General features: G+C 37.5%; 1 protein-coding gene across 1 annotated transcript; it reads left to right on the forward strand.

Moving 5' to 3' along the window:
• The first annotated feature begins 3,843 nt into the window (after positions 1–3,843).
• On the forward strand, positions 3,844–7,821 carry LOC108360060 (uncharacterized protein K02A2.6-like). Its single transcript, XM_017612204.1, has 2 exons — positions 3,844–5,823; positions 7,321–7,821. The coding sequence occupies exons 1-2, from the start codon at positions 3,844–3,846 to the stop codon at positions 7,819–7,821; spliced, it is 2,481 nt and encodes an 826-aa protein (XP_017467693.1).
• Positions 7,822–12,933: the final 5,112 nt, after the last annotated feature.

Genomic DNA, 12,933 nt, shown 5'->3' on the forward strand with positions numbered 1-12,933 from the left:
TTTACAAAGTCAAAACTATTTCAATATACGTTAACAAAAAAATTATAATTTCTTGAAAATTTTTAAATTTTTACAATTTTCTTTAAGCTACGTTAGTCTAGACTTACAAACGAAATACCGGCATATCCTGGATTGCTACTGATGGCTGGCCGATGATCTGGATGGTTGGAGGCGATCTGGAGTTTCCTGAATGTTCCCTCGTTGGCGACGCCTCGGCTTGGCGTGCTATTCCAATATTAAATTTATTAAGTTTTTTTTTTTAAATTTCTGCTTATAACAATTGTCCACTTTGTTCCTTTCCGGTTTTTTTAATTATTTGCTTATATTAGCAATTGTCCACTTTGTTCCTTTTCGATTTTTAAAATTATTTGCTCTTCATAGTCCATCTAAGGAAATTGCTGCCGTTGCACGTCAGAATAATCTTCCGACCGACTTAATTAATTTATCTTCTCCGTGTCCTCCAGCATCAGAATCCTCAGCCTCAAAAGACCGTGTAACGAAATCTGCTTCGGATAATAAGGAGCCTGAAGTATCTTCCCCTTCCCCCATTGAAGTGGTGGCATCATCTTCAAAGCCTCCACCGCCTTCCCTATCGTCAACTACTAACGCAGTAACTCAACCCCCTCCGCCGGTAGTCCAGTCTGATACGAGGAAACTAGTTGTGGTTCCGCCAAAGAAGTCGATCTTTGTTTCTACATTTTCGAGAGACACTACCGAAGACGATATAAAGCTTTATATCTCATCAAAAATTACAACTGTCGGCTTAAGCATCAGAAAATTTAATTTTAATTACGAAATAAATATTGCTTCATTTAAAATTGACGTAAATTTAGATAATTTTAATGCGCTGCTTAGGAGTTCTTTTTGGCCCCCGGAGCTTTCGTTCGTGAATTCGAATATAGGCCCAAAAAAGTAAATAACTTAGCTAATATTCCCCGTCATAACACTGAATCAAAAAACTAATTATTAAATCTGCTTTAAGTATTTATTACCAAAATGTAAGAGGCTTAAATACTAAATTAACGAACTTATACTTTAAAGACCTTGAATGTAGTTATAATATTCTTTCTCTTACTGAAACTTGGCTGAAACCTCACATTTTCAGTTCAGAGATTCNATGACTTCGTAAACTCCAAGCGAAATGTACGTGGTTTTCCTTCCGCCATGAAGTATCAAAATACCGTCTCTAGTGATAATCAAACAATTTCTAACATATTCGCTCAGTTTTTTAAATCCAATTATTCCATTAACTCACATGCTAACATTGACTATCCTTTTAAACTATGTCCAATTAACTCAATAAATATCCCAGTAATATCTCCCGATGATGTAGTGGTTTATCTGAAATCCTTATAGCAGTCCTTCAGTTATGGTCCTGACCAGATCCCTACTTTTATTCTTATAAATTGTTCTGATTATCTCTATGAGCCGTTAACAGCGTTATTTAATTTATCTCTTAAAGAGGGCGTTTTTCCTACTATATGGAAGGAATCGTTCATAACCCCGTTACATAAAAGCGGTAGCAGATCTTCAGTGGAGAACTACCGGGGAATAGCTAAGCTTTCTGCAATTCCTAAATTATTTGAAGCAATTAATACAAACCAGTTGACGCATTCTATCTCTTCTAGCATTTCATATAGTCAACATGGATTTTGAAAGGGCAAATCAACTTCTGCAAATTTACTCGAATTAACATCCTATATCTCAAAAGCATTAAGCGAAAGCAAATCTGTTGATGTTATATATACTGACTTCAGTAAAGCATTTGACAAAGTTTTNTCAACTTCTGCAAATTTACTCGAATTAACATCCTATATCTCAAAAGCATTAAGCGAAAGCAAATCTGTTGATGTTATATATACTGACTTCAGTAAAGCATTTGACAAAGTTTTCCACTCGTTGCTCATCTACAAACTTGATCTTCTTGGCCTTCCACCTAATTTTCTACGTTGGATCTCTTCATACCTCTATGATAGATCACAAAGGGTAATGTTTAAAAATACTATCTCTGACGTCATTGATGCTACTTCAGGAGTTCTCAAGGTAGCCACCTAGGCCCGGTTCTGTTTTTGCTTTTTATAAACGATATTTCTACAGATATACAATTTTCCAAAATTTTAATGTATGCAGATGATGTAAAGCTTTATAAATCGTACGTTTCAATTAAAGAAAGGTCTTTCCTACAATCAGACTTAGACAGCATAGCGTACTGGGGTCAAGTAAATCATATGCCTCTAAATCTTAAGAAATGTAAAGTAATGAGCTTCTCGCGAAGAGCTGTTCATCCCGCTTCTTATACTGTAGGTAACCATAACCTGGAACAGGTATTCAATTTTGTGGACCTTGGTATCACAATGGATCCTAAGCTTAACTTTAATCTGACAGTCAACAAGGCTAAAGGTGTACTTGCATTTGTGAAACGATGGTCAAAAGAATTTTGTGGCCCTTATATCACCAAAACCCTGTTTACAACATTAGTTAGGCCAATTCTGGAATACGGTTCGGTGGTTTGGAATCCAAGGTATCAAATTTAACCAGACAAGATAGAATCAATTCAAAACCCATTCCTACTTTTTGCTTTAAGAAATTTCCGTTGGGATTCTCAATATAACCTTCCACCTTATACGAGCCGATTAAAACTTATTAATCTTCCTACACTTTCCAGCCGCAGGCAAATGCTTGGTACAATTTTTATAGTTAAATTACTAACAGGCTCAATTTCAAGTCCGCTTCTTCTTGGCGAAGTTAGCCTTAATGTTCCCTCCCGGGTATCAAGACACTTTTGCCCCCTATTTCTGAAAGCTTGTAAAACTAATTTTGAATTGCACGATTTTAACTCTCATTCCAGCACGTTTGATATATCAGATCCGCTGTTCAGCATTAAGAAATCGATACTGTCCTCTCTCAAAAACCGTTGGGATATTATTATTAGCAATTGTCCACTTTGTTCCTTTTCGTTTTTTTTTGAATTACTTGCTTATATTAGCAATTGTCCACTTTGTTCCTTTTCGGTTTTTTAAATTATTTAGGAAACGTATTATTGAAAACACGGGTGGGTCCGAACCCACGGCCACGGTTACGGTTTATCCTTTTATGAGGATATTTTGCGCGTGGCCCCACGTTGGGCGCCAGTAAAACACGAGACACTCGATTTTAATTTATTATTTATTTCCCTACTATGTAGGGCAGCCGTTCACTACAAGTGCGCACATAAAAAGTGAAAATACAAGGGCAGAACTTATTATTTAAATATCAAATCTAACTAATAGCTGTCCGTTGATTGTTGTTGTTGCTCGTTGCCAAACTGAAGCTGTAATGGGGTGTCAGCGCTTTTGGTGGGAAATGGTTCTTGTTGATCGTTATGGTACTGTTTGCGCTGCACCGAACTGAGAAGCGGATGCGCGTGCAGACTATCGAGCGTCAGTACCTTTTCAGTGGAAGTAGCTTTTGTTGATCGAGAGCTAATTTGTTGAGAAGTCAATTCGCTGAGAAGCCAATTGCTTACTTGTAATATAGCATATCACACTTTTATGTGACGTGCCCTTTAGCACACTTATGTGTACTTATGTGTATTGACCTTAAGTACGTATAATATTGCGCTGCCTCTCGAACGCTCCATTGTTAATAAACCCAACACTAGAATTATCGATATACATATGAATAAACCACCACTACATTTTCTACCACTAAGCAACGTGCTCAAGTAATTTCTTTTCCTCCGGTTTTTTATAAGTATATATATTGTAAGTACAATATATGTGTACTATTTGAAGTGGATATTCGTAAGTACGAATATAATACAAACTGGCGACGAGTCAAAAGAAAAAAATACAATAATTCAACATGGAAGAATTAATGAAATTGATGATGGTGGTACCACAATTTGAGCCCAGCATCGAGACATGGGCAATATGGCGCGAAAAACTAGACATTCACTTAGCTGAAATAAAATGTGAAGAAGAGGAAGAAAAGAAGAATGTGTTGCTGAAGACGGTGGGTACGGCCGCATATAGTACACTACACAGTTTATGTAGTCCGAAAACTCCTCGACAAAAAACTTTTAAAGAATTGTGCCTAATTTTAGAGACACATTATACGCCCCCAGTAATTGTGTTCCAAGAACGAAAAAAGTTTCATCTATCCAAACAATTAGATAGCGAAACAGCGGCAGAGTGGTACACTCGTGTAAAAAAGCTTGCGTTAACCTGCAAATTTGCAGAAAATTTAAATGCATTCATTTTAAATCAATTTATCGTTGGGGCAAAGACCAAAATATACGAAAAATTGTGTGAAGAAACTGAAACTATTACTTGTGAAGAGGCTTTAAGAAAAGCAATGGTTCTGGAGTGCAAAATGGCGGCAAAGGCCGAAAATAAAAATGAGGTTAGCGTGAATTTCATGAAAAAGAAGAAAAATTACAACAAAGATGCGAGTCAATCTAACAAAAACGAGCGAAAAACGTGTAGTCATTGCGGTTGGCGTAACCATGAGTCCGAAAAATGCAAATTCAAGAAAAGCAAATGCAATTCATGCGGTAAAATTGGACATCTTGCTTCTGTATGCCGGATGAAAGTACAATTAAATTACGTATCTAATAGTAGTAAGGTTGAAGATGATTGCAAAGATGATATTTTTAATTATTCTATTTTTAGTGTAAATGATCAAAAGCCGAATGAGGTGTATTCTCTTTCTGTGTCGTTTGATGGTATTGAGGTTAGAGCAGCCTGCGATACAGGTGCACCGTGTACGCTGATATCAGAGAAATTTTTCAAACAACATTTTAACAAAACTATTCGTAAGTGTAACACACCCTATCTTGATTATAGTGGTGATCGCATACAAATTGTTGGTGAGTACAATGCACAGATTATGTACTTGGGTATTAAGAAAGAGATTACTGTAGTTGTGACCAAACATGATAACCCACCTCTGTTAGGTAGATCATTTTTACGCGCGTTCAATTTTGAACTTTTACAAGTCAATTCAATTAACAATCTTACTAAAGAGGAGTTAGCTCGAAATATTAAGAGTGAATTTTCAAATGTTTTTCAAGACTCACTTGGTAAATACAATGTGAGCAAAGTATCTTTATCTATTATTGAAGGTTCGAAACCAATTTTTTTTAAACCGCGTCCATTGCCATTGGCATGGAAAGACAAAGTCGAAACAAAATTACGTGATTTAATAAAACAAGGAGTTCTTGAGTTGGTTGATCATTCTGACTGGGGTACACCTTTAGTCCCAGTCTTGAAGCCAAACGGTGATTTGAGAATATGTGCTGATTACAAAGTAACTTTGAACAAGTATTTAGTTGACGTAAAATATCCATTGCCGCGTATTGAAGAAATTTTTGCATCTCTACAAGGTGGGGAATTGTTTACTAAGCTCGATTTATCGAATGCGTATAACCAATTAGAGTTAGATAAAGCATCACAATTATTATGTACGTGGAGTACACACATAGGCACTCTCAAAGTCACTCGTTTGCCGTTTGGTATCAAGCCTGCAGCTGCAATATTTCAAAAAGCTATTGAAAGCTTATTGCGTAACATCGCAAACGTCGTAGTTTATCAAGATGATATTACTATTACAGGCAAAAATATGGAAGAGCATATAAAAACTTTAAGACTTGTATTGGAGAAATTAAGATCAGCGAACTTAACTTTAAATTCGAAAAAGACAGTTTTCTTTCAAGAAAAAATCACCTATCTAGGATTTTCCATAGATAAGAACGGTTTAACCAAAACTGATGAAAGAATAAAAAGCGTAAAAGATGCCCCTATTCCTAAAAATATTTCTGAAGTAAAAGCCTTTGCGGGCATGGTAAATTATTATGCAAAATTTATTAAAAACTTTGCACATAAAATGTCACCTTTATACGAATTACTTCAAAAGAATGTTAAATTTGTGTGGTCAGAGAAGTGTCAGAAAGCTTATGAAGAGATAAAAAATGATATATGTTCCGATCAAGTTCTTGTTCATTTTAATCAAAACTTACCAATAGTATTGACTACTGATGCATGTAATAACGCAGTAGCGGGAGTTTTGTCGCATAAGTTTCCTGATAATTCTTTGAGACCCATAGCTTTTGTTTCTAGAGCTCTAAGCAAAAGTGAAAAGAATTATAGCACTTTAGAAAAAGAAGCACTAGCTATTATATTTTCAGTAACTAAACTCAAACAATACCTATTAGGTAACAAATTCAAGTTGTTAACAGACCACAAACCACTGGTGTCAGTTTTCAGTGAAATTAAGGGTTTACCTGTTATGGCATCTGCTCGTGTTCAAAGGTGGGCACTAATTCTATCTGGTTTTAATTATACTGTAGAGTATGTCAAGGGCAGCCTTAATGATGCTGACAACTTATCAAGAATTCCACAATCTGTTATTGGTAAAGATTTACCAGAATGTAATTATATAAATTTTGTTGAGTCTGACAATCACATTTCTTTAAGTTTTAATGATATCGCAAGAGAAACCAAACGAGATCCTTTGTTTTCAAGACTGCTTGAAGCAATTCAAAGTGGTACATTACCAAATGTAAAAAATGAAAGTTTTAAAGCATATCGCGACAAGGCAGACCAGTTGAGCGTTGAATATGGATGTATCATGTGGGGTTATAGAACGGTCATTCCACAGAAACTAAGACAATCGGTCTTAGAATCGCTACATCTTTCTCATCTGGGTATAGTTAAAACAAAAGGTCTCGCGCGATCCTATGTATGGTGGCCAGGGTTAGATAATGATATCGAGATGTTGATAAAAAGTTGTAAACCTTGTCAAGTTCTGCAGTCTAGTCCTGAAAAGAGTAAGTTAATTTCGTGGAAACCAACAGATTCTGTTTGGAGTAGAATTCACTTAGACTTTGCAGGACCTATTAAAAATTTTCATTTTCTTATTGTCATTGACTCTTATTCCAAATGGGTGGAGATATTTAAGACCAAAGACATAACATCCAAGTTTGTTATAAGTAAATTAAGAGAAACTTTCAGTCGTTTTGGACTGGCGGATGTATTGGTCAGTGACAATGGCTCACAATTCACTTCAGCTGATTTCAAGGAATTTTTACGTTGCAATGGAATAAAACATACGTTAACACCACCTGGTCACCCTGCATCAAACGGTCAAGCTGAAAATTTTGTAAAAACTTTTAAAAAATCATTTCATGCTTGTCTGAAAGCCAATGTTAATGCTGACATTGACAACATAATTAATCGATTTTTGGCAGACTATCGCAACTCAGTACACTGTACCACAGGCGAGTCTCCAGCTAAAATTTTTTTTGGTAGACAACTCAAGACTCGTTTTTCTACTTTTAAGCCTCCTTTAGTAAAGCAAAAAATTATTGAAAAACAAGAGATTAGTGAACGCAACTACCGTGGAAAACGTGAATTAGAACTGAGTCAGGGTCAAAAAGTTTGGATTCGTGACTACAGTAATCCCAATAAAGCTAGCTGGTCTCCAGGTACAATTCGAGAACAGTTAGGCCCTAGGTCATACTGCTGTACATTGTTAAATAATAGAACAATCAAAAGACATCTTAATCAAATTCGACCACGCAACTCTAATGAAGCGTCTGAATCGGCAAACACCATTGAAGTATCTGAATCAGAAGCTACTTCAAACAATAGCGCTAATAGTGAAGGTAGCATTAGTACTGACGCTGAGGCTAATCCCAATACTTTGGTTATAAATGACCAATCTACCAGCAAAAGTAGTAATGAAACTAGCACTAAAGAGAATACGCCTCAGACGGTTGATGATATAACACCTAAGAGTGCCTTAAGACCACGCCAAGACGGCAAAGCCGTAAAAAAATAGTTGTTTATAAATTTTTTTTCTAAAGAGAAGAACATAAACTAAAACAAATGTAAATATTTCAAAATTATTATTACAAAAACAAATGTAAATTTTTTGTACTAGTATTATTACAAAAAAACAAATGTAAATTTTTTGAACTAGTATTATTACAAAAAAACCAAATGTAAAAATGAACAAATGTAAATGAATTTGTATAAAACTAAAGTAAGTTTTCAACTTTGAGGGAGGCGTGTAATATAGCATAGCACACTTTTATGTGACGTGCCCTTTAGCACACTTATGTGTACTTATGTGTCTTGACCTTAAGTACGTATATATTGCGCTGCCTCTCGAACGCTCCATTGTTAATAAACCCAACACTAGAATTATCGATATACATATGAATAAACCACCACTACATTTTCTACCACTAAGCAACGTGCTCAAGTAATTTCTTTTCCTCCAGTTTTTTATAAGTATATATATTATAAGTACAATATATGTGTACTATTTGAAGTGGATATTCGCAAGTACGAATATACTACATTACTGTTGATTTTGTTGTGACGGAATGGCAAGCGGTGCGCGTATTGACAAGCGAGGTGTCAGCACTTTATGGAAGGGTATCAACCTCTCGCTGGTGTTAACTTGTATGTGCATGCGAATGGTCTGACTTGCCAATAGCGACATACATATGTTTGTATGCATGTACATCCACACGAATTAAAAGCCCCAAGGAAAAAAAGCCTTTTTGTTGTATTTTAATTAATAATAAAATTTTTGGTTTTTTCCAGGCCGCCAGTATACAAGGATAAAAGGGCCTCGTACCCACTGCGCGCCAGCCAGCAAAAGATAAAGGAGGCAACACCTACGTGCAACAGAAGGAGCACACCAAAAGAGCCAAGGAGATACATTTGAAGTAGCCTGAGATCAGCGGTGCTAGCTAAAGGCAAAGGCAACAACAATAAAAGTACAAAACAGGAAGAAGTGGTCAAATCGAGAGCGGGTCAATGCCCGCTGCATAAAAGTTGGAATCTGCAGTTCGTCAGGAGGAGAAAAACAAGAGAGCTAAGGGCGAGGAGATACTTACCGACGTGGGAGCAAGTGGAGTCTAAATGAGATGAATGGAGGGGAGAAAAGTAGCATACATCCATACATACGTACCACCGCGCGAAAAACAGTGGCTCAAACACAGATTTCTTTTTTTGTCGCTTGTTACTTTAGCCTAGTCTTTATGTATTAGAGTTTTGCTTCGTTCCTAGATTTCCATATGAACTCACCGTTTGTTAATTGCCATAGCAACAACACTTGTCATTTAGTTTGCTTTTTTTGGTTTTTCCTTTTTAGCATGAATTTAAATTATATTAACTTTTCGCGTTATCCCTATCCTTAGTTAATTCAATTAATTTAATCAACATATATACTTTTTTATTTTTGTACGATTTGGTGATTAGCGTTTTTTTATTATTATTTTTTTTGCACCTTAGGCTACACAAATTCGCATGGTCATTTATATGTTTTTTCTTGCATCTCTCCTTTTTCTTTTGCGAAATTAAGCACATAGTTTTTTTGGAGACTGTATGCCCAATTTTTGTTTGCGTTAGTTTTCTTTTTCGGTTTCTTCGATTAACGTTTATTAGCTGCATTTGGTTAAATATTTCTGGCTGCTACTTAATTTTTGATACATTTTTTTTTTTTGAGTTCGCGATTATTTGCCGGACGTTTGACTCGCTGGCCGCGCGTAAATACCAGCGAGTGATTAGGAAAGCAAACAAAGTAGGTCTCCCGACCTCAATTAAGAAGCATATGCCAATATGTATGTATGTTTAGAGCTGTGCATATTTATGTTCCACCCCCTTTTCAGCAATCCTCTCAACGTGTTGGTACCATCATCGTGGGAGAGCTAAGGTGAGTGGAAAACTGATCTGATTACATATACATATACATACACACACTCATATATATACATATTCGTACATAAAATGACCAACTATATCATAGCTCAAAGAAGTTCAGGCAAAGAACATAGATAACAAGAAGGGACAACTCGTTATAATTGTAGCGAAAGCGCGCAACAGGGGCGTGCCTTCTCTTTTGCCCTAGTGCGTTTTCTGATTGGATGAAAAGAGAAGGTGCGACCCTGTTGCTCACTTTCGCCACAATTATTACGAGTTGTCCCTTCTTGTTGTCTACGTTCTTTGTTACAGGTTAGGTTGGGTTAAGTTAACGCCGCGAGCCGATTACGAAATTTCGAATGCGGCTAATTTCGATCCTTGGGAGCTCAGCATTTGTTCACAAGTGCGAGCCAAAATGTTTCCACCTAAGCCTCGCGAAGGTTGGACAGTCTAAGGCAAAGAACATAGTGACACGACAAAGAGAGCGACAAGACATTTTCTGATAATAGCGAAACAAGAGACAAGAAACGTAAAAACATAGTGAAGCAACCGTCAGCTCAGAAAGCAACGAAAACAAATTTTTTTGTTTTCGTCGCTTTGTCCTTTGTCGCTTTCTTCAGTTTTCGCTTCACTATGTGCTGGCACATTGAAAAATAAAGGTTTGTTTTTGTCGCTATTATCCGAAAATGTCTTGTCGCTCTCTTTGTCGCGTCACTATGTTCTTTGCCTAAAAGAAAGTGTGGAGATGATTCCACTTCAACTTCCTCTTGACAGCTGATACAAAGGGATCAGTCGAAATTTCTAGTCGCATCGCATGAATACCAATCGCACCTTTCGTACCCTTTCCTCAATGTTAGGCTTCCGCCGCCGTTGATCGTCCACCTAGTTACCTGGTTCAGGTAACCTTGAGCTAGATCAAAAAGTGTGTATAGAAATCGTTCCTTGACCAAAAGTTCCACATCATCTACATAGCCGATCACCCGACAGCCCCCTTTTCCAGTTCCTTTAGAAGGTCGTTTACAACCGCAATCCATTGCAGGGAAGAGAGAACACTACCTTGTGGAGTGCTCCCATTGACTCCCCCACTTCGCCGCGACAGTTCTGTCACGAAGTAAGCTTATTAGGTTGGTGTCAACCCCCAATATTATAAATATACTAGACTATTTCCTCAGGAGTGACGTTGTTGAAGGCCCCCTCGATATCGAAGGGGCTCCTACTGCATAATCTTCATGCGCGAAAGCTTCCTGTGACGACTTTACCAATGTGTGAAGGGCGGTATTCACCGACCTTTTCTTGCAATAAGCATATTGAGCTCTCGAAAGACAGTGACTGATAGGAGAAACATGATAACCATTTCCGGCCTTCGGGATGAACGCAACACTGACTACGCTCCAAGGCTTGGGGATGTAGCGGGTCCTCATGCATGGATCCAACCAATTGCACGACACCTTCAGACCTTTCCAGCTGTGCAGATATAATGCCATCAGTCCCGGCGACTTTAATGGTTTAAACGAATTTATCGCCCAGGCCATGTGACGAATGTCCAGAAGAACGGAATAGAACAGTACCTGGGCGGAGATTCTGTAACCAGTTGGCGACAATTTTCGAATCGCTATCGCACTTTTTAACACAAAAATATTTATATCATGCGTCAAAAAGTGCGATAGCGATCCGAAAACTGTTTATTTCTTCGTTTCTACCTCGGAATTTAACAGGACAATTGCGTTCCAAATGGATCTGTTAAAATTCCATACTAGAAACGTTTCAGAAAATAAAAACTTCAATACCACAATGATTTCCACTGAGTCGTTTGCACCTTCTCGTTGTTGAATGTTCTCTGGTTTGAGCATTTGGCAATATAATTTATAAATTTTAAATTTATATTTTTTTATGAAGTATTAACTTTTCTTCGGCATTGGAATTGTGAATTTTGTGCATTGCATTAATTAGTTAGTTATTACCTTCTTTTATATAATTAGTTTTAGCCTAAATTTAGAAACATGTGTACTCGGTTATATTGGGAATGTGAATGAAAAAATATAGAGGGACATAAATGAACATCTTTGTGGAATTTGTAACTGGGTGAATGATTGGTTACGTAGGATGAAGTGGTGAAGGTCCATATTTGGTGTGGGTGTTACACCTGAGCTTAAGAGGGGACGAGAGGGCGTAGACTTAATGACAGGACGGAGACAAGACATGATAGACGAATAGACAGACGGACTATGTCAGGCACGGGGGCGCTGCAAATAGGTAGGAGTCGGCGCAGCGCCCATGACTGCGTACGTAAGGCCCGCAGAGGGGGTGGCATGACTCCACCTGACGGGACGGGCCTCCTCCTTCCGCTTTCATTCGTCTTTGTTTGGATTCGCTTCTTCCTACGCTTAGCTTCCCAAATCAGGCATGACTACTTTTTGTTTGTTTTGGAGTAGGTGGGGCTGGTGGAAACGACCCCCCCATCCGGCGAGCTAGCATGGGCCTGAACTACCATGCCTTAAAACCCACCTTGCCTCCATCTACAGGCACCCCACATAAAAAACTGTGTACCAACTTTTGAAAACATTATATAAGGAGAGCAGACTTTTTCGATAATATGAAGCAGATTTAAAAAGTACTTCCAAAAATTGTAATGTAACAGTCGCCTGTTGAAATATTCATAACCCCTAAACAACAGGAGTTACAATATTTTTTAGGTATATGTATATTAAAGAGCTACATAGATGCTTATGCTTTCAGATGCAACTACTATCTGAAAGTTGCATTCTACCGAGTTTCAGCGGTATTTGAAAAGCACTGTGAGCCAAAACGTATCGTAACAGTCCGCGTTTTAGGCCAAATGATCATTTTCCTTAATTTATAGAAACAGACACAATCAGCACGATTCGGAATATATTTATAATAAAAGCCTATAACGAAGGAGAAATTACATTGTAAAAAAAAATAATAAGAAGTTATGGTTCTGATATTTCGGGCCCCTTCAGAAGCCCGAGCTCGGGGGATTCCCCCCTTTTCCCCCTCCCTTTCGACGGGCCTGCATTCAACTGCATTGAAGTGAAATTCCTTTAACTTATGAAAATCTCAATATTTTTTTTTATAATATCTCAAGGTGTTATGAAGTCCTGCGGTGGTACATCAAAAGTGAACGGCTGTGCATGCTAGTATTATCGTGGTACTCAGCTCGTCGGGTTGGGGTGGGTCTTGCCGCACTTTCTTGAAGATGTCCTGACTACACACAAAA

Source organism: Rhagoletis zephyria, unplaced genomic scaffold, assembly GCF_001687245.7.
Source record: "Rhagoletis zephyria isolate East Lansing unplaced genomic scaffold, Rhagoletis_zephyria_1.1 Rzeph_scaffold_00512, whole genome shotgun sequence".
Lineage (NCBI taxonomy): Eukaryota > Metazoa > Arthropoda > Insecta > Diptera > Tephritidae > Rhagoletis > Rhagoletis zephyria.